This window comes from Periophthalmus magnuspinnatus, chromosome 17, assembly GCF_009829125.3.
Source record: "Periophthalmus magnuspinnatus isolate fPerMag1 chromosome 17, fPerMag1.2.pri, whole genome shotgun sequence".
In the NCBI taxonomy this organism is placed as follows: domain Eukaryota; kingdom Metazoa; phylum Chordata; class Actinopteri; order Gobiiformes; family Gobiidae; genus Periophthalmus; species Periophthalmus magnuspinnatus.
The window spans coordinates 15,714,590-15,740,230 of NC_047142.1; the positions used below are offsets into that span (position 1 = coordinate 15,714,590).

At 39.1% G+C, this 25,641-nt stretch overlaps 1 protein-coding gene across 2 annotated transcripts in view; it reads left to right on the forward strand.

The window, feature by feature from the left end:
- The window catches only part of zfyve9a (zinc finger, FYVE domain containing 9a), a 46,402-nt gene that overhangs the window by 12,732 nt on the left and 8,029 nt on the right, over nucleotides 1–25,641 (forward strand). The window contains exons 3-14 of one of the 2 annotated variants that reach the window (XM_033982224.2): nucleotides 3,345–3,426; nucleotides 8,065–8,169; nucleotides 9,557–10,776; nucleotides 13,630–13,729; nucleotides 14,707–14,886; nucleotides 15,432–15,589; nucleotides 16,900–17,032; nucleotides 19,256–19,378; nucleotides 19,508–19,663; nucleotides 22,597–22,821; nucleotides 24,889–24,971; nucleotides 25,059–25,163. In XM_033982224.2, the coding sequence (XP_033838115.1) occupies nucleotides 8,100–8,169; nucleotides 9,557–10,776; nucleotides 13,630–13,729; nucleotides 14,707–14,886; nucleotides 15,432–15,589; nucleotides 16,900–17,032; nucleotides 19,256–19,378; nucleotides 19,508–19,663; nucleotides 22,597–22,821; nucleotides 24,889–24,971; nucleotides 25,059–25,163 (2,553 nt within the window). In that variant the 5' untranslated portion in view covers nucleotides 3,345–3,426; nucleotides 8,065–8,099. The remainder of the gene's footprint in view (nucleotides 1–3,344; nucleotides 3,427–8,064; nucleotides 8,170–9,556; nucleotides 10,777–13,629; nucleotides 13,730–14,706; nucleotides 14,887–15,431; nucleotides 15,590–16,899; nucleotides 17,033–19,255; nucleotides 19,379–19,507; nucleotides 19,664–22,596; nucleotides 22,822–24,888; nucleotides 24,972–25,058; nucleotides 25,164–25,641) is intronic. The other variant, XM_033982225.2, reaches the window with a different exon arrangement.

Sequence of the window (25,641 nt, forward strand, 5' to 3'; positions counted from 1 at the left end):
ATTGTGTAGTGAATGTGGTGTGTGCGTGAGTGATTGGTGGTGGTCCGAGGGGCCACTTGCACAGATAGGCAACACTTAAAGGTGCAATACAAAACTTTTCTAGTGTAGGGTATCTCTCTATTGCGATGTCTTTGAGATGTCATTATTAAACATATCTGTCTTGCTTTATTTCATTATGGTGTTACTCAAGAATACCTGCATTCTTAATCAGAATCAGAAGACTTTTATTGCCATCGTTTGTGAACACAGTTCACAAACTAGGAACTTACTTTGGTGATAAAGTGCAACATAAAACACACTGAATAAATACAAATAGAAATAAGGGCATGCATAAAGTTAAAAAAGATATGCCTAAAAAATAAAATACATAAGTATTTTATATATAGGTAGAAAATATATACAACAGCAGCATCAGAACAACAGTGCAAACATGACTTATTAAAGTGACCGGTATTATAAAGTGTCCAGTTTTGTGCAAATATTATAAAGTGTTCATGAGACAAACAGCAGAGGGGAAGAAACTGTTCTTATGATGAGAGGTTCTGGTCCCAATGGACCGTAGCCTCCTGCCAGAGGGAAGCGGTTCAAATAGTCCATGTCCAGGGTAAGAAGTGTCAGCTGCTATCACCATCTCAGCAGAGCGCACAATGCGCTGCAGTCTCTGTCTGTCCCTGGCAGTGGCCCCAGTGAACCACACAGTGATGGAGGAGGTGAGGATGGACTCAATGATGGCCGTGTAAAACTGCACCATCATCTGGACCGGCAGCTTGCGTTTCCTCAGCTGCCGCAGGTAGAACATTCTGTGCTGGGCTTTCTTGATGAGGGAGCTGATGGTCAGCTCCCACTTGAGACCCTGGGTGATGCAGGTGCCCAGGAAGCGGAAAGGGTCCACAGTGGTGATGGGGGAGTCTGTCAGGGTGAGGGGAGGCAGGGGGGCTGTGACTTTCCTGAAGTCCATGATCATCTCCACTGTCTTCTTGGCGTTAAGCTCCAGGTTGTTGCTGCTGCACCAGGACACCAGCCGGTCCACCTCCCTCCTGTAGGCAGACTCATCGCTGTCCGAGATGAGTCCGATGAGGGTGATGTCAAACTTAACCAGTTTGACGGAGTTGTGGCTGGAGGTGCAGCAGTTGGTGTGCAAGGAGAAGAGCAGGGGAGAAAGTACACAGCCCTGTGGAGATCCTGTTCTGATAGTCCGAGTGTCCGAGACGTTCTTCCCCAGCCGCACCGTGCTGTCTCCTGTCTGTCAGGAAGTCAGTGATCCACCTGCAGGTCGAGTCAGGCACGTTGAGCTGAGCGAGCTTGTCCTGGAGCAGAGCAGGGAGGATGGTGTTGAACGCAGAGCTGAAGTCCACAAACAGGATCCTGGCGTAGGTTCCCGGGGAGTCCATATGCTGGAGGATGAAGTGAAGGGCCAGGTTAATGGCGTCGTCTACAGACCGATTGGCTCTGTAGGCAAACTGCAGAGGGTCCAGGAGGGGGGAGGTGAAGGACTTGAGGTGGTGCAGGACCAAGTGCTCAAATGACTTCATGACTACAGACGTGATGTGACGTAACGTGAGCTGTGTTACTTCTCCTCAGATCTCACCTGTAACTTGGCGTGCTGGTGTCGTCTGTTTGTGACCATGGATGTGTTCCATGCCACACTGTTGAACATTCTAGATAAAGTAATAACATCTCCATGGAGACAAGGAAATGGCAGAACCCTCCATCAGAAAAGTTATGCTTTGCACCTTTAAATGTGTTGACTAGTGTATTCCCAAGGTCATGTGTCTTTGTTACAGCATTATTTGGTCTGTAGTGTAATCCTGTGTCTTCTGTCGTCATGGGAACGACCCTGGACTTAAGTCATTCACGGTCCATAAACACAGCAGACACCCTCAAGGTCTTCACTTCAGAGAGGATAAAATGCTCCTGAGCACACTCAGTCAATAACAGCACTAGTATAAAATAATTTGTTTATACTAGTGTATAAATAATAATAACTTGTAAATGGTCACATTTTTCTATACCGCTTTTCTACCTTCAAGGCACTCAAAGCGCTTTACAACAAGGAACCACTCACCCATTCACACACACATTCACACACCAGTGTACGCAGACACTGAGGGCAAGGTGGGTTAAGTGTCTTGCCCAAGGACACAATGACAGCATTCAACCTATGGATCAGTGGATCTGACCGCTGAACCAATGATGTTCATGTCGAGAGCAGGATCCGCCAACCTTCGGATCAGTGGACAAATACTCTACCAGCTACTGTCGCCCCAACTTGTGTTTTAGAAGTGTAGCTGAAGATTTGAATTTTAATTGCTTTAAAGGTCATATTTTACAGAAAATTGACTTGTGAACTTTAAGCTATGTTAGAATGCTTTTAACTCCTTAAAATATACAATTTTTTTTGTTTTTGTTTCATTCACACACTTAACGTTACTCATTTGAGTAAGTAAGGCTGTCTACATCTCCAAAGGTAAAAATATTCTGTTCCACTTTGTGATATCATGAAGCAGTAGTTTTCAAGTTAACAACTATGTTTTACTTTTTGTTCAGTTGAGACGGGCAATTACAGGGCTGAAATGATATGATTCCAGTGAAAGTGTATGGAGTTTAAAAACACAGTGGATTCTTATTTCATTGCCTTGATGATTCATTTTATTATAATTTGTTGTTTCTGCACAGACCATGTTTCCACACAGAGCCTGCACAACACCAACTGCACAGCAGTGAAGAGAGCAATGTATTTTAGATCCACAAGTGAGTTTAGGGAGCGTAGTTTAGTTGCATTTGAGAGTACAAAGGACTGCGATGATGAAAACAAACCAGTTCAATAAAAGGCCATGACCAGAGGCAAAGACATGGAGGCTAAACTGAACGGCACACGGAGCAAGTGCTGCAAAATGACTCAACCTCAGTGCTGCAGACAGAGCTCAATACACAACATGGCAAGATAAACACATGTAAACGATTAACTCTATCTTAGCTGAAGTGATGTGACATAAAACTTTATTTTCTTTTAAATTTATTAATAGAAAGTCTAACTGTAGTTCTGTTCTGTAAACTGCAGCCTGTTTACAATACAGTGTTATAATAAATATTCTAGGGACATTTGATTCTGTTTTGGAGATATTGACTTACAGTTGGTAATAAATGTGTTATTGGAGGTAGCAATACTACTTATTTGTTTTAAATATGAACCACAACAACAGTAATATGTTTTTAAGGATGTTTTATGGAAGGTAACAATTGAATAGATTAATCGAAGGAAATAATCAATAGATTACTCCATTACTAAAATCAATGATAGCTGTATCAATAATTTCTCTCTGTCTCTCTCGCTTTCTCTTTAGGTGTGTGGGCGTTGGTGGGTTACCAGATTGACTGAAGTGTTAAGGTGAATCATCCCAGTGACTGAGAGGAACCTCCGAGCAGGTAAAAGCTGACACTGAACTTCATGCACTTAATTTCTCATGTTTTGGTTATTTTCTAACTCGCTGCTGTCCTGACTGACTCTGGCACTTTAAATTGTTACCAAGTGCAGTCACTTGCAATGTTTTATTCCCCTTTTATTCCCATTTTTTTCTTGTGAATTAGTAAATATTTTTTTGTGTTTTCCATACAAAAATAATATGTTCTTAACAAGTTCTTTACAGAATAAGAAAGGCATTAAAATCACAATACAACAAATCAAACCATAAATAATCATCATAAAATGAACATATTAAAAGAGAAGTGCAGAATAAAAAAAACCTTTAAAAACCTTTCAATCATATGCACAGCTAAACAGAATTGCTTTGGAATTGTCAAAGTAGAGGCCTGTCTCACATGTTCAGGAAGACTGTACCAGGTTTTACCTGCATAAAACTGAAACACTGATTTCAGGCCGACCCCTGAAGTCCTCAGAGTGTGAGATGGTTCATATGGCGCTAACATGTCGGAGATGTACTTTGGTGCTAGGCCACAGGATCCAGTGCAGAGACCTGCACTTACTGGTTCTAGTCAGCATTCTGGACTGCAGCTCAGATACTAATCAATACTAAAACTAGTATTGAAACTAGATATTCATTTGAGCAGAAATGAACCTTTCCTGAAAAGCTTTAGAATGATTTTGAGCTGTATCAGAATAAGTCACAATAAGAATAAGACACATAGACTAGTATAAGACCGTGGATCACTGTGGAACCTACCTAGACGACTGACGAATTATACAGAGCCATACAAGGCCAGATAGTTATATAAAAAGAAGCTGCGTTTGTCTTTCTGGATATGCAAACCATTTTCACCTGCAATCACCACAGTGCTGACAGGAAAGACGTTTTTACAGAAAAGTCACAAAGTGTGAATCTGGATTTCACTTATCATTGAGCGCTCTGGTTCTGTCAAACATCAACATATTCACACAAAGTTGGTCTCATTTGTTCCGCAAAGGTCCAGAGAATATAATCCAGTCAAGAAATTGTGTCCACAAAATAAGATCCTACATGTCCAATCTGCTGCAGGAAAGTACTCCAAAAATGAAATCTGCTCCGTCACTTCTTTGCATTTCTTTTGTCGATTTCAGGCATAATAAACTTTTGACAGCGCCAACTTTGTTCAGTGCTAAACACACGTGTTAGCTTGTGATTGACACCAGTGTTGGCCAATAAGGTGGGGGTTGTGGGTTACTGAGGCTGCAGACAGCGAATCAGTGCTACAGATGACTGAATGTTTACGCCCCACTCTTCCCCTTGTAGAATCAACCAATTACATCACACACATTTAGTGACGTTTTCCCCTTACAGCCAATGAGCAGCAGGACAGGATGACGTATCACATGCCATGGTTTTCCGTAAACAGACGTACTCGGAGGAAAATGTGTACTCCTCAATGCCATGTTGTCGAAATGGACCAGTCCTTGTCGCGCCGGAACACACGCAAGTGCCCGTCAACGAACACTTAGAACGATGCACTTAAGGCACTTTGGTGAATTGGGAAACGGCCGAAGCCGAGTGAATGCAGAAATCTGTGCATAATGGCGCATTTTAAGCACTGTTGTTTTGCGTTTTAAACATGACGAAACGGACAAAACAAAGGGAGTACGTGATCAAGGACACTGTGGATGTTCGTACAAGTTAAACTAGAGGCATCTCGGACCTGGAGCGGTTCATGGCAAAGAGTAAAGATCCCACAGTGGACTCAGTCAGAGTAAAGGACCTTAATTTTTTGATGGATTGGATGCTGTTCTCGATCGGTAAGCATGGTTTATTCTGCTATTGACTTAATTGTAGGTAAAATATACCGTGTATAATTGTTAGCATTGCTTCTGTGCACATAGTGCGCATTCGTGGACGTGGGCAGAGCCTGTTTCTGAGGAGCCTGCAGTGCTCCTCAGGAGCAGGCTTTGCTCCAGAACCTCTAGAGGAGACACTATTTGAGGAGAGCCGATGTTCTGGAGCTTTGTAAACAGTTGGCCTCAGTGAAAGCTCAACTGGATGAGCTGGTTCGGGACTGAGACTGAAAACCCAGAAGAGACTGACCAAGATGCTCAAAGGACTCTCCAAAATCCAGAAAGTAAACTGCAGCCTCACACCACTGCTTACAAGAAGCACCATTATCTCTACAATACACCTGTTAGGGAGAAACTCAACCTAAAGCAGGAACTTGCCCAACTGCGAAGCTTCACAGCTGAAAAAACCCCCGAAACGGCCAAGTCAAACTTAAAGATATTACAAGAGCTCTCCAAGATACAGAAAGTAAGCTACAACATCATATCACTCCTTACAAAGAGATTAAGTATCTCAATGATACATCTGTGAGGGATAACGTCAACTTGAAGCAGGAAGGTGCTCGTGCCCACCATAACCTTTCAAAGCTGACATGAAAACGGAACGACCAGGGCAAGACCAAAGACCTACAAAAGACAGCAGTCAAGTGCTTTGTGTCTCTGTCATTGCTTCTGAATGTGAAGGTGCCCCCATGAGGACAGAAAAGGATCAGGAGAGAGAAGGAGCACCAACCGACAAACTGAACTCTGAAACTACAACCATCCAAGCAGTTCTGGATGCAACTGTGAAAGGGAAAACAGAGAAAGTGGGGGAGCTCTGCACTCAACTCTACTCCTCACAGGAGCAGGAGCTCAGCCTGATCCTACAGAAGAGAGCAGAGCTCTGGAAGAGCAGAGGACAGAACAGGACTGAAGAAACTCAACATGGAGGAGCAGAGGAGGTGGTGTCCTGGCACCAGAAACAATAAAACATGTCACTGCCCTTTCCCTTGGGAAAAAAAGTACTGTTTTATGTGTGCGTTTTATTTATATTTAGCAATTTAGGTTTTATGGTTTTACATGTCAGTTGGGTGGATGACTGAGTATAAGGACCCTTAAATAGCCAAGAATTTGCTACTGAAGAGGAATTATTTCAGAATAAAGAGGCACAAGAGGGATTTTGATCAGATGATGGCGGCGCGCACAGACGCAGCATCCCGGAGCTCCTACTGTTTCTTATGGGATACTCCAAACGCAATTTCGTTGTTCTTCTGTGACAATGACTATAAATAAATAAATATCTAAAATACCTAAAAAATACCTAAATACCACTACTGAACTCATATGTTTTGGCTGAGGTTCAAGTAGAACAGAATGTAATTGAATGAGAAAAAAATGTAATGCACAAGCCCTTGAAGTAACCACATCAGCCATACATCACTTTTATGAGTCATGTGACCAGGGAAAAGTCATGTGACCAGGCAGAGCTATAAATAGAAAAGGATGAAGGTTGGTCAGAGGACATTGAAGCAACATTATGTAACTTTCCCAGTCTATAAATAATCATCCTCAATCCTATTTTCTTTATATAAAATGAGACATTTTTTCACTAGCTTTTTTTAAGGTATTGTTGGCCCGTAGGCACTGAACCACACAGCATGGACTCGGATGAGATGGTGGAGAACAGGCTCATTGCTGACTTATTGTATCAATGTTTTCTAATTATAAAGCATATATAGTGTGTTTTTTTTTCTTTTTCCTAATCTGAAGCATAAATATGATGCATTAAAAAATAACTCATTTAAATATTTTTTTCAGATTACATTTCATGGCCCATTAAGAATACTGTCATTATTATATCACATTTAGAATTGAAATAGTGGAGTTTTTTCTTTCCTCTGTCTTATTTTCCAATATTTGCCGGGAAAGATATGAAAAGTTTTAAGCTGTTCTATGTAACTTGGCTGATGGACTGTGTGGCATCTGCTTATCTCTATGGAAATTTTATTACTTTGCCTGGAATGTTCCACAGTGTGGCTTAAAAGCAGGCCAAAAGGCCAAGTTACTGGCGAGATCTGTGGAGAGGCCTGTAATTGAATAAATGTATGGTAGATACTCTGGAACATTTAGGCTAAGGTGCAACATTTTCATGGAGACAAGCAGATGACGTACTAGTTACTTTAAAGGTGCACTTAGTTACTAAGTGCACCTTTAAAATCTGAATAGGCCTGATGCGTCTTCTAAAATGTGTACCGTATTTTCTGTACGTCGCTCTGGAGTATAAGTCGCACAACCATAATAAAAAAAATAAAAAACATATATGTCGCACTGGAGTATAAGTGGCATTTTTTGGGGAATTTTATTTTACAAAATCCGAGACCAAGAACAGACATTTTATCTTTAAAGTCAAGTTACAGGCTGAACAGCAGTACAGCACGCACCTTTATATCTATTCAGCTACATGAAGCATAGACCGCGAACTGAATACATGTCTGGTATGTTAACGTAAGATATTAACAGGTAATCAGATAAATAAAGCATAAAAAACAAGCTAACAAGTTTACTCTCGATCTCACTCCAAATCACTAAATCCATTGAATTCTACATCCTCTGTGTCGCTTCTCAAAAACTCCACCAACTCCGGAAGTAGATGAAGTGCACGCGGTTGTCAATGTGACAATAACGAAAATGTGAAATTATATATTTTAATAATTTCACATATAAGTCACGTCTGAGTATAAGTCGCACTCCCAGCCAAACTATGAAAAAAAGTCCGACTTATAGTCCGGAAAATACGGTAGTATTGAGTTAGTTCTTCCTGTTTTTAGGGGCACAGCAGTGGCAGGGTGGAGCTTCCTGACTCATGGAGAATTACTTCCAGGCCGAAGCCTTCAACCTGGACAAGGTGCTGGATGAGTTTGAACAAAATGAAGGTGAGAAAACTTATGTCTTAGTCTATTCTACTACTAAAAATGTTTTAGCTTCCATCCGTTTAGAAAGTTATGTGTTCATCTGCATAAGGAGTATTCAAATCAGTGTAAAAATAAGGAAAAAATGGCAGTGAGGAGTAGGGCTGCACAATATATCGCAAATAGTAATCGCAAGTTGAGTTGACGCAGTTATCAAATGACAAAACAAATATGCATAATGTTTTCTGCAAAGAAAAATCGTACAATACCTGTAGTTTTGTTATTTCATTTTATATATTTCAGTCTTCAGATTTTAATGCCCTGGTGTCGTTTACAATGTACACTCTGAACAGAATCCTACTTTTAAACATATTGCAAATCTTGCCACAATTGCAATACAGTTGCAATAGAAAAATTGCTATTGTTTTTTCCCAGCATCAAATAACGTGAATGTATCTCATATTTAGTATAAACAAATACATATTCACCATGTTTCATCTTCGGCTTTTGGCATTCCCATCTGCACTGCTACAGTTTGATTGACAGCTCCCCCAGAGTGGCTGAAGTGTGGCCCAGTTTCTCACTATGTCCCAGTCCATTCACGAGGCGCTAATTTCACACTCCACGCTAACCTCATTCCTACTCTCATCTGATTGTTCTTCTTAAATCACCTGGGAGCCCGCTTCTCTGTGGCAGATCATTTAAAGCTTCCTGTCTCAAAGTAATGGGTCGTGAACATTTTATGAATACTAATGGTACATGTGAAATACTCGTTATTTTAGTTAAAGCAACACTGTATAGCTTTTCTGGTGGACGGTTCATCACCTCCTTAGAGATGTTATTGCTTTGCCTGAGCTGTTCCACAATATGGAATTAGACATGACTATCTTGGATTCATTCAGTTTTTATTGCTAAAAACAAATACCCTGAAAAACAGGCATTTGTACTGTGAGTGTGGTTGCCTCTCCACAGATCTGACCTGTAACTTGGGTGGTTGTGTTACCTGCTTGTCTTTATGGAGATAGAGAAGTTTAATGCCATAATGTGGAACAATTGTAGATAAAGCAATAACATCTCTATGGAGACAAGCAGGTGGCAGAACACCAGAAAAAAACTTTAATTTTATATACACAAACATTAAAATACATTGGAGAGCAAGAGTTATCTATCTTGATTTTGCAGTTCTTGATTTGTGCGTGACTTCATCCACATGGCCTACTATAGCAGGGCAGAGTTTGAAGTGTGAGTAACTGTTAGACCAATCATAGTGTCTGATTTGAAATGTGGTTGTGGGCGGACTGTAGGTCTTTAGCCCCACTATAAATGAGGTTTGCCAATACCACCATAGTTTGTGTAAAAATCTGTTGTGACCATCTAAAGTGATCTAAATTGTCTTTTCTCTCTCTTGCAGATGAAACAGACACTCCAATCCTCTCTGACGCTAAGTGGACTCAGATACTGGCTCCGCCCCCTCATCTGCTCTCTTTAAACCCCGCCCTGGCCCACGCAGACCTGAGCCCGGGGGACAGTCCTCTTCCCTTTAAGACCCTTCCCCCGGACTTCACCCCCTCCACCACCACCACCCCTCCATCCAGCCTCTCCCCAGGGGCCGATCCCAAACGCCCCCCCAGCTCTGAGCATCCGTCCTGGGGAGAGGAGAGACCCGCAGACATCCATAGCCCTCCACTTCCACAACCCAATATCGGCAAACTGGTGGGAGCCGATGATTTGTCACCACCTCCAGTGAATTCTTGCGAAAATGGGGGCTCTCAAGATATATCATTACGGGATGGACAACCTGCTTCGGAACAATTGTCCTCAAGTCTGGAGGATAGAGGTGGTTCAACGCATTTTAGTTTTGATATAGGAGCACAAAATGGTGAAGTTGAGAAGTCTACAGAACAAGTTGAATCCAAACAAGGTATTTTGAATGGAGGAAGTTGCAATGAATCGGATAGCGTTGATGTGGAAAAGGAGGTTAAAGCTTGTTCAGATGGGGAAGCAAAGCAAGAATTGCACATGACAAACGTTTGCAATGGTTCGGTTGAAGATGCTAGCTCCCAAGGTCACGGAACTGAGGAGGAAGAGGCAGCTGCGTCCATTTGCGTATCGTCCAAAGAAGATTTGGTAACTGAAGAGAAGGAGATGGAGGAGAGTAAGCAAGAAATCCAAGATGGCGGCGCAGCATCTGGCAACACCCAAATGAAACTGAACAATGGGCGACTACAACCAGTTAGCATCCCGTACGGAGGGGCGCGTCCGAAGCAACCCGTTAACCTCAAACTACAAATCCCACAACCTTTATCAAATCACGTCCAAAATCAGCTTGGACCATCAACGGTTAACAGTAAAAACAAAAATTTCGAAAATCAAAATCGAAAAAGTGCAGAATTGACAGAGGATTCAAGTACACTAAATGGGGATGCTATTGCTAATTGTGCATCCACAGTGCAGCCCGAGAGTCCCGATAATGATGTCCAGGCCGGTCAGCAGGGGGCATTAAGCAGGAAGAGCGCACTGGGAGAGGTGGCCCCGGTTTGGGTGCCTGATTCGCAGGCCCCCATGTGTATGAAGTGTGACGTCAAGTTCACCTTCACCAAGAGGAGGCACCACTGCAGAGCCTGTGGCAAGGTCAGTGCACAAGAGTTACAAAGAGATGAAACTATAAAGTACAACACATTGGGAGATGGTGTATGTTTAGAATCTAATAGTTTCTCGATACTAAAATTTCAAACTTGATTTCAGTGCTAAAGAATAGACCATGATGTGGTGTTATATTTGTGTAGTCTCTCAATTGTCCAGCTAGGTTCCATGTGCATATACTAATATATATGGTCTTATACTTGTTCTGACACGGCTCAAGATCATTCTAAAGCTCCTCAGGAAAGGTTTCTGTCCTGTGAAATACGTATCTAGTTTTGATAGCATCAATTAGTATCTGATTTTTGATACTTTTGACAACCTGGTCCTGTGTGCTCTCGCATGCAACTAAACTCGACTCCCTGAAACTGAACTGAAATACAAAGCTCTCTTCACTGTTGTGGCTTTATTATTACCTATTATTTGTAGATCACTCATTCTAAAACTGTTTAAGAATCAAAATGAGTCCTTACTACTTATGTAAAATAAATACATACATTTGAAAAATCCATATTGATACCTGTTCAAATATGAATAAAGTATCAATTTGTGTCTGGGTATACTTTGATCTTAAGTGCTAAATGCAAAAATTATCATTTAAAATGGTCATGCCTAATGAAAAAATCTCAGGACAAAGAACCAATGCTGAGTTCAAATATTGTGTTAGACATTGAGCCAGTCCTGATTTGAACCTCTTGTAGTCTTCTCTCTTCACATGAGTCCTGTCTCCTCTCTGGATTTTTCACTGTGGTTGCTGACAGCTCCGATTCTGGACTGTGGAGCTTCTTCTTTTCCCTGGGTGGTAAACAAACACTGTGGGGTCTGAGCCGACAGGAGCTGGCTCTGCAATATCACACTGACTTATATGAGTGGGTGGCGCTGCCTCTGCTGTGTATGAACAGAATGCCATTAAAATGTGCTCCTAACCTTCTTGGAATAAGAATTTTTCAAATTGGTGTCCATGTCAAACTACTTTTAGTAAACAAAGTAATTCTGGACAATTATAACATTTTTAGTTTTGTCAGGGACAATGCACAGGGATGAAAAATATAAAAAATCAGATATTAATTGATTCTAAAACTTGCCTTGATGTGTTAATGACCTGGTTGCAATTTGTATACATTTCTTTTTAATATTTAACACAAAAATGTCTTATAATTCATAAAAAATCCAGGGAGAGAACCATTATGGAAGTATAAGTAATATAAGTAAGAGTAGTACTACACTAACCTGAACAATGTTTGATCCATCTCTACCATGTGTAATGTGCACACCAGGATGATTACCAGATGATTTGAGGTGTTTCTAAGTGGGGTTTGCACGTTCTCCCTGTGTCAAAGGGCCGGCTTCCTTATATGCAAAAATAACTAGCAATGAAGGAATGGTCAAATACAGAATAACATTTCCTTTTGGGACAGTAAAGTATTGTTTCTACCTGTTAAAGTGTGAATCTATTTTGGGTAAACAAACAAAAATATAAACATTTCTAAACCTTTCCTTTTATTTACATTAAAGCCACAGTATGGAAAATTTAGCCCAAAAACAGAATTAATAAAAGCATGTTTTTTCATTTTGGTTAAGTTTATTGCACTGACAATTGTAGATAAACATGCATCCTTACTGTGACTGGGCTTGCATCTCCACAAACCTGACTCTCTTTAGCCAGGAGGAGTGCCTGCTTGTTTCCATGGATATATTGTTGCTTTGGCTATAATATTCTTTTTTTTTTTTTTTAATGAAGGGACAATGCATATTAAGAACAGAGGCATGGGGAACGAATTCCACACCTGTAAATATGCAGGATTATAGCCAGTGCTAATTTTCATCCTTTGTCCCTTGCTAGAAAAAAAACAAACACCCAGCCACACCACAGTATGGAGTAAAACTGATCTATCTCCATGGAGAATGTTCCTAAGTATGTTTTTTTTTTTATTTCCATGGAATCATGCAGGTTAGGTGCCACCTCCAGAAAGTTACATACTGTACATTTAATCAAATGTAATTCATAATTTTTAAGGGCCCTTTCGTTTTGTTCTTTTTTAGTGTAAGTAATTTACTTAACTTAGACTAATATGAATAAACATTTAGCAGACAAACATGCAAATAGCCTATTCGGTTGTAAAAGGCCAGCTAATGAAGCATACTAATGAATTGCATCCTCCATTCTCTGTGTAATCGTCTCAATACAAACGTGTTAAGGATAATTATGTATAATGGGCTTCTACTAATCCATCGACCGCTAAGCTAACAGCACAGGAAATCAATGCCCAGGAAATGCTACATTAATCACGACTTCAACCTTTACAGACTCTCACACAGCCAATGGAGAATGGTCTAAGAAAAGAATGTTATTGTGGTGACATTGAAGTAATTGCAATATATATTTATAGGTTGCCTTAATGTTCTACAATTTGCTGATTTCATACTTTCATAAAAAAAGAAATATTCAAACTTATGATCCACAAATGTTGAACCTTATAATTAGGTTGGAATTGTCTCCACAAACTTGTCATTTTAATTGTTTAAAAAGTCCTTTCAACTGACAATGAGCCCGTCTTTGGATAATGGCACCACTTTCTGAAGCTATTGTCCAAAAGATCTTTTCACTTTTGTTTATAAGCTGACAGAGAAGACATTGTGCCAATTTTTGTTTCATGTGAACAGGCCCAGTAATTGCAGACATTAACCATGTACCACAATCCAGGACAACAAATCTATGTTCAATATCAAATTCTCCATTCCTCCAGCTCAATAGTCAATTTTGCATAATATAGAACCTTTATAATATAGGAGTTGTACAGTGTTGTAATATCACATAAACACAACCTATTGTCTTATTTTTAGGTTTTCTGTGCATCTTGCTGCAGTTTGAAATGCAGACTGTTGTACATGGACAGAAAAGAGGCTCGTGTCTGCGTGACGTGTCATTCAACTCTGACGAGTGGTGAGTGGAGCTGGTTGATTGCAAGAGAAATGTGCTTCCCCTTTAAAGGTCCCATATAACGTTATATTCAGATCTGCATTTTAATTTTGTTTCCTCATCAAAAACATACCCAGAGTTGTGTTGTGTTTCATTCACACATGTTTAACATGCAAATCCTGCATATTTAGTGTATGTTTTCTGTCAAACGGTAAACAAAATCAGCCCTGAAATCTCCAGTTTTCGCTGAACAAAAGGTAAAAAGTAGCTGTTAATTTGACACAACATCACAAGATGGAACAAAGCATTTTGAGCTTTGGAGTTGTAGACAGACTGATGATAAAGGGTTACTCAGACATGTGTGGATGAAACAAAACACAACTCCAGGTATGCTTTTGAGGAGGTATCAACATTATAACATGGCTAAAAGCTCACAAGAGTCAATTTTGCATAATATAGGACCTTTAAGTAAGTTTAGGTCTTAGCTACATACCACACATTTAAATACTTTTTACACGTAGAATTTAAACCCCTTAAATAACTTCTATACAAAGTCTGTTTTGCTTTTTGTTTGATCACAATAAATTTTTTTTCTCCTAACCGTCTATAGAAGCTAGAGCTTCGGAGTATTCAAAAATGGGAAATAGATTTTGAACCTGTTTAATTTTTTGCATGTTGTTGATTTAAAGAATCAAATTTCAATAACATTTATTTTTGAGTTTTCAGTATACTTGTTGGTGTTGTACTTAGGTGTCCACATAGGATGCCAAATTGACAATCTTTCCTGACTCCTCTTATTAGCACCATAGCACGTATTCATGCGTTTCAGCTTCCTGTTATAGGAAACATTTTGCGGACTTTTCACCATTCAAAAGATATAATATGTATATATTCTGTTTTAAATTGTGATTTGCTATGGTATAGGACTTAATTTGTCATCATTTTGAAACCCCTGGATATTAAATTTGTGCTTTTGCATCTACCTGTTTTCTCTGCACCAGCTCCGTCATCGTGGGAGACTCAGGTTTGTCCCAGTAACCAGAGTCCAAACCCAAATAATCCCTCTGAGTACTGCTCCACGGTGCCCCCTCTGCAGCAGGCCCAGGCCTCAGGAGCGCTCAGCTCACCCCCTCCCACTGTCATGGTCCCTGTAGGGGTGCTCCAGCAGAATGCCAACGAAGGTATGGGAATGATGTCTTCACCTTCATTAATCACAAATATTGTTTCTCAGATTTTGATAAATCTTTGTTAAATAAAATACTTCAGTTTCTTAGTTTAGTACAGAAACAGCAGTTTTTATTTTATAAAGTACAGATGTATTGTATTAGCAGCTCTTGTGGTCAAAATAAGAAAAAAATTTACTTATTTTAATTTTAAAGTGTTTTATTGTCCAAGAATCAGAAAGTGTGTGGTTAGCATGCTAGTGTTTGTTAGCATTACATGGGGGCAAAATTAGGCTGTGGTCTTTGAGAGTTGTGAAGTGCTTATGAATAATGAATAATTAGGATGCTCAAATAATGCATACAGTAAGTGAGGAATATTTCTTTTTTTCATGTTTTAAGAATTAGGTACAGCTCCTTTAAGTGATTTGATGTAATTACTACATTTACATTTTTAAATAATGCAGAAAAATGCACATTTATGGTAGGAATATGTTGAAATAATTTATAATAATAATAAACTCCTGTTTTCATCTATACTGTATTTCTTGTCTTGTTCCCTCCAGTGTCCCTGTCCCGTGAGCAGAGGAGGGTGTGGTTTGCTGATGGAGTCCTGACAAATGGAGAGGCTTCAGAATCTCCCAAACCTCTGTCCTCGCACCAGCCACCCTCACAGTCCCGAGCCATTTCAAACAAGGCCAACTCCACCGCAGCCAGCTCCGAGGTAATAAGAATAATATAACTTACAGTGAAAAAAACAGGCAAAAAGAGTTTGTCAGTGGGACAAGAGTTTGATCTACAGGTGCTCTACAAGCCAGTAGTGTTGTCAGGATATTCAAATTTCAAACTTGATTTTGATACTTAATACCGATTCCAATACTACAATGTTAATAAAAAAGAAACACTTTTTATTTTTAAATAATAGTACTTTCTTTTATATTACCATGTGGTGAATATCTATCTAATCCCTCAGTCGTCCAAGTAGGTTCCATAGTGGTCCATGAGTGTATACTAGTCTATGTGGTTCTGATCTTTCTAAAGCTATTTAGGAAAGGTTCATTCCTGTGAATATGACTTTTTTAATGTCGATACCTGCTCAAGTATCTAGTTTCGATACTAGTTTTAGTATCGAAACTAGTATCACATTTTTGATACTTTTGACAACCCTAGACACCAGTAAGATAATTAAAAACAGATAGGTAGACTTGCCAATGTTACCAAAAGATGTGTACGAAGTCAGGAAGAATTTTGAGGCACTCTGTAGTCTCAAAATATGAGACATTTTATTGAAGGCAGCCTTTCAAGACACTCAAGGTCACCATACAGTAATATGCAATAAAACAGTGTGAAAAAGTACAGTTTAACAAAAGGGCTACACCATACAAAATATACAAAACAGTACATGGAAAAAGCTATATTCTAAGCAGCACTAATGTGTGTTCGCCTGTATGTACAGCAAATGTAGTGGACATTTTATAATTTTGAACTTGATGAATGACTGACGTGTTCATCTGATAGTGAACCAAATACACATTTCCATTATGGTGTACATTAAAGTTTAAATTAAGTTACAATATTATTGTAAATTTGTAAAAACATAGGTCATTGAATATATCTACAGTATTTTAAACTGTTAAGTTCATTTATAACTAAAATTGGTTACCAGTCAATCTTTGTACAAATCAGAACCAGACTAAACTATGATCCTACAAAAAAAAAAAAATTATACTGCCTTGAGAAGATCAGTACTCAGATTTGCCTGGGATCCAGAATACACAATTCTTCAATACTTCAATACTGAATATGTGAGTCTGGTCACCGGTGAATCTCCCTGTGTTCAGATGGGTGTGACCTTTCTAAAAAAGAAAGGAAAAAATCTATCTGAAAAACATCACAGATCTCTGCAGAATGTACAATGTGATTACAGTTTACTAAAGGCTGTGTTACATTGGACCTACTTTCTGTCAAAGGGCAATGCTGATTACGGTAAATAAAGGATAAATGAATTGTAAACTCCACTGCTCCCTCCCACAGACATCCCAGTCCGGAGCGCCTCCTGTAGGCAGTCCTGTGGGCAGCGCGGTCAGTCTGATCCCGGAGGACGGACTTCCTCCCATCCTCATCTCCACCGGAGTCAAAGGAGGTACGGGAGGCCCCCTCACCTCAGGTGCTTCACTCATCCTCCATCCACCGCCTCTCTGTGCTCTGCCTCTGTGTGTGCGTATGTGTTTGCATGTGTGTGTGTGTGTGTGTGTGTGTGCTCTACGTTCTGCCTCTGTGGTCGGTCTGTGTGTCTGTGTTTGTGTCTGTGTGTGTGTCTGTGTGCGTGTCTGTCTGTGCTTTGCCTCTGTGTGTACATCTGCATTTGTGTGTCTGTGCTCTGCCTCTGAGGTGTCTGTGTCTGTGTGTGACTTTGTGTGTTGGCGTGTGCGTGTGTGTATGTCTCTGTGTGTGTGTCTGTGTTTGTGCTGCACCTGTGTGTGTGTGTGTGTGTGTGTCTGTGCTCTGGCTCTGCATGTGTGTGTCTTTATGCCTGTGTCTGTGCTGCTGTGGTCTGTGCATGTGATGTCTGTGGTATGAGTGGCTTTATCACTGCTCATGTTTCATCACTGCACTGTTTGATGGGAAACATTAGGGATCCCTTGTGCATAAAAACTGAAATTTAAAATGTTATGTTTTGTTTTTGAGACATGAATACACTGTACCCTGCCTATGCATGATGACTGCTTTATGAGGTTGCCTGTTAAGGTTGCCTACAAATTGTTCTTAGAAATAAAATTGTTTGGGGTACATTAACTTAACATAACAGTGATGCAACAACATTGCCTAGTTTGTATATGTATAATACAAATTTTATAAATTCATGGAATTATATTGACTTGAAAATGTGTTTATGTGTATATATATAAATATAAATGTGGGAACCCAGATTTTGAAATGTTAATTTGTGGCATATTCTACTCACTTGCCTCATCTCATCCTTTACACTGCATTACAAATTATTATGCAAATGATAATCCGATTTTTCCAAATTATCAGTATAAATGACACTGATCAACCTTTAGAGTAGAATTCAAATGTCTGGACAAACCTCCCAATGATAACAGTTTTTCCTTTTTTTTTTTTTTTTTTTTTTTTTTAATAAAACCTTCAAATGCACTGCTCCAAATTATTATGCACAACAGAGTTTCAAACCATGTTATCTTTCGAAAGAACTGAAAATGGTCATTTGTTTATTTTTCAATTGGAAGCATTAGCATATTACTGAAATCAAAAGATATTTCGATCAAAACATTGTAACAGGTCAAGTTACATTTTTGATAGGAGTTTCACAATTCTTGCACTTGAACTTGGGTTTGTGGAGAGTTTCTGCTTGAATTTCTTTGCAGGATGTCAGAATAACACCCCCCCCCCCCCTAGATCTTTCGCTTGAGGATGCTCCAAAGGTTCTCAATAGGGTTGAGGTCAGGGGAGGATGGAGGCCACACCATGAGTTTCTCTTCTTTTATGCCCATAGCACCCAATGATGCAGAGGTATTCCTCGCAGCATGAGATGATGATTTTGCTACGGAAAGCACAGTTCTTCTTTTTGTACCATTGAAGAACATGGTTAGTCAGAAACTCTGCATACTTTACAGAGGTCATTTTCACACATTCAGGGACCCTAATGGGGCCAACCAGCTCTCTCCCCATGATTCTGGCCCAAAACATGACTCCGCCTTCTCCTTGGTGACATCGCAGCCTTGCTGGGACATGGTGGCCATCCACCAACCATTCACCACTCCATCCACCACTCCATGCCCTGGATGGTCCAGGGTTGCACGGCACTCATCAGTGAACAAGAGCGTTTGAAAATTAGTCTTCATGTATTTCTGGGCCCACTTGAACCGTTTCTGCTTGTGAACATTGGTTAAGGGTGGCGGAATAGAAGGTTTATGCATAACTGCAAGCCTCTGAAGGATCCTACACCTTGATGTTCGTGGGACATGCTCTGAATCAGCTACAAATCTCTTAATAGTACAATGATCACACTCTAGTTTTTGTGAAATATGTAAGGTTTTCATACCTTGTCCAAGGTTTTCAACTATTTCACGCTTTTCGGCCCTGGAGAGATCATTTTTATTTCCCATATTGCTTGAAAATGGTGATCTACTTAATAATGTGGAACGTTTTTAAAACAACTTGGCACAGGTGTCTGAGATTGATTTCACTGACCCAAAGAGCCCTGAGACACAATGCACAAAGTCCATGAGTTTCACTGGAAAACAAAACAATGTACCTTTATGACACTTAAACACTTTGCATAATAATTTGGAATGTGGTGTAGTACTAGGTGTCCTCTCCATATCTAACTTCCCTCCGCTCCATGGCGCCCCTCTCCTCTCCTCAGATTATGCGGTGGAGGAGCGTCCGTCTGAAGTAGTCCTGATGCAGCAGTTGGAGGAAGGAGGACCTGACCCTCTGGTGTTTGTGCTCAATGCAAACCTGCTTGCTATGGTCAAACTCGTCAACTGTGAGTCCAGCCAATACACACACACAGGGCACATGTTGAAAAAAGTATTCTAATGTGAAGCATACATGCAATGCAATGCATTTTTTTCTCTTTCATTTGTGATATCTGCTGTTTGCTTGGCCCTGGTAGATGTGAACCGTAAGTGCTGGTACCTGAGCACTAAGGGCATGCACGCTGTGGGACAGGCCGAGGTGGTGATCCTGCTCCAGTGTCTCCCCGATGAGAAGACCCTCCCCAAAGACGTCTTCAGACACTTTGTCCAGCTCTACCAGGAGGCCCTCACCGGTGAGGAAATACAAATGAGGAGAACAGTAAAGTGCAAGCCCTCGAAGATATCACAAACATGTTACATTTAGAATGAATACAGTTTGTGCATTTCTCAAAACTTGTGAATCTCTGGCTTAATTTCACAAAGGAAGCTTGTAGTAGAAGCAATTAATAGTTCTGAATGTTTTCTGGTGGACTTGTTCAAATAGTTTGTCTCCACAGAGATGTTCCCCAGTATGGCATTAAACTTTAACATTAAACATTAATCTATCTAGTGGGACACAAGCAAGTGATGCCAGCAGATCAAGTCTTTTTTTGTTTTTGCAATAAAACACCTGTAATTGAATAAATGAAAGTTTAATTCCATAATGTGAAAAAGTTAAGGCAATGAAACAGTTTTTAAATAGTGATATATTGTAGGTTATCATGTGCAATATATTACGTATAGCAGTGTGTAAGCCATATATTGTGTATCAAACCACTCAAAATCATTTTACAGATTAACTCTCTCCCAAAAGCATTACCTCTTTCCCCTCTGTCAAATCCCATATGAGCTATTTACTCCAAACTCCATTTAACCACCATTGTCACATAACATTAAAGCTGATGATATTGTGTGACATTGACACTCTCCCTGTGGGCTGTTTGCTTTTTCACATTCACAGAGCAGCCATTCAAGACGTTAAACATATGGAGTCACTCATTCTTTATTAAATTCTGTCAGTCAGATGCTGTTGTAGCATTCTAGAGATACACAGCTAACATTGTGTTTGGAGCCAAATTCACTGGGCACACAGACTGTTTTGGTAACTTGATAATCTAGTGGTAATACAAGTTATCTACAGCTGCATAATCCTGGTTGTGTCTGAGTTTAGTCACAATTTTTATATGGTGTGTGTGCAAATCTTTTATGTTTTATCTTTTATCTTGTGTTGATCAAGAATAAACCATGTCCGAACTAGGACTATACCAGGTAGGTACTAATCAATACTACAACTAGTATCGAAAGTAGATACTCATTTGAAAAAACATCGTTACTAAATGACTTTCTTTATAAGACCAAATAGACTAGTATACTCCCATGGACCACTATGGAACCAATCTGCACAATTGAAGGATTACACAGATAAAAAGCCACATGGGTAAGGTAAAAGAAAGAATTATCAAATATTACCATCCTGATGTCAGATTCGGTATTGAGTATTGACTCTGTTCCTTAGTTCTGAACTTGATTTTGAAATTTTAGTACCATGACAACACTAGTGTGCAAATGTAATCTGTTATAATCCCGTGTTGATCAAGACTAAACCAGGATTAAACTGAGACTATACCAGGTCTAAATCGGATCTTGATTAAGACTAAACCTGCAATAAAGGACTCAACTGGCACAAAAGACAGACCAAACCAAGTCTTGGTCAGGACTAAATCATGACAATTTTAAATGGCTGTTATAGGTAAAATGGTGTGGTAGTAATGTCAATATTAAAATGTCAAATTTTATTTCTTTTCAAACGAATAGACTTGATACGCAATATCAATTCTGATACCACAATGATAATAAAAACACTATTTAGACAATAGAATGCCATTTTCAACACTTTCAACACTAGTGCACTAGTACTTTCTTTTATATTACCATGCGGTGTTATATCTGTAATCCCTCAGTCGTCCAGGTTGGTTTCATAGTGGTCCATGGGCGTGTGCTAGTCTATGTGTCTTATACTTGTTCTGATACACCTCAATCTCATTCTAAAATGATTCAGGCAACGTTCAGTTCTGTCCTGTGAATGTGACTTTTAGTATTGGCACTTGCTCAAATGAGTATCAGTTATTATCATCAATAATCAATATTAGTTTTAGCATTGATTAGTATCAGATTTTTGGTACTTTTGACAACCCTGTGAAAGTGAACGAGCAAATAAGTTATTTGAGGTGAGAGGATAGAGGGAGGGTCAAATGAAGGCAGAGAATTTACTTCAAACCAGATATTGTTTAATTATTCTGACCCTTTTTACCCTATTGTAAAATCCACAGAGTTATGGAAGTCTAGGGCTTTTGTTCAATGGATTATATTAATCATTTTTGACTTTTTTAGTTTCACACTTTTATGTTTTCCCATCACACTCTGCTCTGATCTTAAATGGAGGATTCACAGTCTATAATTTCAGCTGGAGGACAAGGGTCTATATAACTTTGGACGATTCACTGTTTTTACAAGAAAACATTATATTATATTATATTTGCAAGAATAAATATAACCTGTGATCTACAAATAATGAACTTTGTTTGGGATTGACTCCACAAAATTGCCAGATACATTTTCACATCTTTGGGGTTGAATAATGGCACCAATATCTGAAACTATTGTGGAAGAGGCATTTTCCTTTTGTTTATTTGTTCTTGGAGAATACTCTAAACTTACTCTAAACTGCCAGAGATATTAGAGGTCCTATATCACACAAAATTGATTCTTGCGAGCTTTAAGGTATGTTAAAATGCTGTCAACTCCTTAAAAACATACCTGGAGTTCTGGTTTGTTTCATTCACACATTTGAGTAACCCTTTATCTGTTACATCTCCAAAGCTCAAAATGCTCTGTTGGACCCTGTGATGTCATTAAATGGTAGTTTTCAAGTTGAAATCGTCCATTATAGGATGCACGTTCTGTATTACCACATGACATCACAAGGTATCACAAGGTGTTTTCTGTTAGAGGGAAGAACTCAGCCTAAATATGCAGGGTTTGAGTGTTAAGCATGTGTGAATGAAACAAAACAAAATCCCAGATATGGTTTTGAGGAGGAAAATGAGAAAATGGCATAATATAGGCACTTAACAATATTTATTTGAATTGCCTTCCATCTATGTTACATATTATTGTCCTGTAGAATGTTGTGAAACTGAAACCCATCTGAAACCCAGCTACTCTCCCCTCTCTCTCTCATCTGCAGGTACCGTGCTGAGCCACCTGAGTCATTCGTTCTTCACCCAGAGTTTTCTGGGCAGTAAAGAACACGGTGGTTTCCTTTACATCAGCCCGTCGTTCCAGTCACTCCAGGACCTGCTGCTGCCCAACCCGCCCTTCCTCTTCGGAGTCCTCATCCAGAAGTGGGAGACGCCCTGGGCCAAAGTCTTCCCCATACGCCTCATGCTGCGGCTGGGAGCAGAGTACAGATGTGAGTGTGGGGAGTCACGATACTAAAATGTCAAACTCAATTTCCATATTATGGAATAGACTCTATACTCAGTACTGATTCACATACCACGATCATAATTTTAAAAAATGTACTCCACATTTTGTGATGGTAAACTATTATTGTAGCCACAGCTGCCCTAGAGCAGACTGACAGAAGGCTGCCAATCTTCTACACCATCAACCCCTTCGACCATCACCCACACATGCACACACCACTTTCATATTAGGCAATGTGGGTGAAGTGTTCTGCTTGAGGACACAATGACAGAACAGAGAAGGAATTGATCCTCTGACCTCTGGTTTGGGGGCCACTGCTCTAACCACTGAGCCACTGTTGCCCAAATCTAATCGCAATCTCAGTGCTTTTTCACAATTGGATGTTTTTCCCAAATCGTTAAACCCGAGTGGAGAGAGATTTTTACTGTTAAAAACTGGTTGTTTTATTTCTAAACTTTAGAAATACATAAATATAGAGCTAGAGCCACTGGAGCGTACAACTAAAGAGATGAATGGTAACAGTTTTGGATTTTCCTAAATGCTCTTTTAGTTCAATCTTAAAACCATTGATTGTGACTCAAACTTCATTCAAGGACATTTCTGGCTATTGGCTATTTAGTCACACTCACAATTATTTTTTGAAAGCATAAAAAAGTTTGACATGCTTCCCATTTATGCATTGAACGTTTAACTCGTGAACTTAACGCCCCCTGCTGTTGATGGATTGCATAGCTGTAACTCATATGTCTTCTTTATTACAATATAGCTGTTCATATGATTGTGAGGAGCTTAAAATGTCAAGAACTGTTTCTAGTTCACATTCCCTCAAATTTCTCAAACCTTTTTACGAAAGGGTTTATCAAAGACGTGCTCCTCTGAACCAAATCCAGACTTAAACCTCTGCACTGCCTGGCTCTGTGTAAGCCTCTCCTGCACTCAGCCAGTCTGAATACATTATGCCACATTATACAGCTCCAATCTAAGACTTTTGCAGTTAGTCAATCAAATAAATAAAGATTAAACTGAATTGCAATTTTATTTATTGAAGTTGCAAAGTACAAGATATCACAATGACAATAAAAATACACTCTTTATTTACAATAGAATGTCTTTATATGACATGTGGTCTTGTATCTGTGTAATTCCTGTTCAGGAAAGGTTTCTGTCCTGTAAATGTCTCTTTTTTATCATCAATACCTGTTGAAATGAGTATCTAGATTTGATATTAGTTTTAGTATCGATTAGTATCTGATTTTCAATACTTTTGAAGTTTATTTAACTTATAAATAATAATAATTTATAATACTGAGGAAAATTACAAATGAAATCTTTTGCAAAATAAGGTGCCTGGCAAGTCATACCATTTGAAAATATCAATAGTCAGAAAAAAGGCATTGCAATCTTTCTTTCAAATCATGAATTCCTTCCTGGATGAAACAAAAAATAATAATAATTTAAAATATATATATATATATATATATATATATATATATATATATATATATATATATATATATATATATATATATATATATATATATATATATATAATTTTTTATATAATTATAATATTGCTTAGTTGCATTTTTTTTTTTTTATCTTAATCATCTTCTAAGACCTTCTAAGATCCTTTTTGGTGCATGGAATCTCTTGTTTTTCAGATTGAAGTAGTTATTTGTCCTTAGAGTTGATAAGTGTGTGGTGACATCTTCCTCGCAGCTGTTTGTCTGGATAAAGCTAAAAATAGTGCCATAAGGAGCTTTAGGAAACCACTGGAAATCGCTGTCCTTTTTCTCTTCTCAGGATTAGGTTCTTAGAGCTGGAGGCACTTCTTTAGGATTTGATGTGATTGTGGCGTCCTGATTTTCATTTGCATTCAACACATTAAGCAGAAATATGGTATAATCGTTAAAAAAGTTGAAAAATGCTACCATATGATCAAAACTACAGGCAGTTGAGAGCAGCATTGACCATATTTTAAATGATATACAGCTCCAGTGCCAACAGACTTGAAGCTCAACTGGGACTTAAACTTCTCTTTGTTTTGCAGTCTACCCGTGTCCACTGTTCAGTGTTCGCTTCAGGAAACCTCTTTTTGGAGAAACTGGACACACCATCATGAATCTGCTTGCTGTAAGTCATGGTTTAGTAAATCTTTTGTGCATTACCATTAAAATAACCATTCAAAATATGCTTATCAATGTTTTTGTTTTTCCAAAGGATTTCCGTAATTACCAGTACACTCTGCCGGCAGTTAAAGGATTGGTCGTGGACATGGAGGTCCGGAAAACCAGCATCAAGATTCCCAGTAACCGCTACAATGAGGTGAGTGCTTTGACTCTTGCAGTATACATCAATGCATTATTCACTGCATTATCATTAAACCATACGCAGAACTCCAATGAACTATTACGGTAGTTAATTCTACGACGCCAATAGTGAAAATTTCTGTGGATTGGTTATCGGTTCCAAGATATCGGTAACAAGATGATTACTGTCCACTTAATGTTGGCCATAAGGTCTCATAATATTACACTTGTATTTTTAAAAGCTGTTGTGTAATTGCTTTACGTGATAACACATTTGGATTATTTTGTTACCATATGCTGTTTGTGTTCAAAAGAATAAATAATATTTTCAGTCTCTGCCCTAGTATTGGTTGATATCGGTAGTATCAACATCGGTATTGAAACAGAAAAAGCTGGATTGGTGCATCCCTAGTTAATTCCTGATTAATGCCGCCACATCTCGTAAGAAATATAAATTTTTTATTTTATTTGGTTCTTCTAGCTTTTAAACTCAA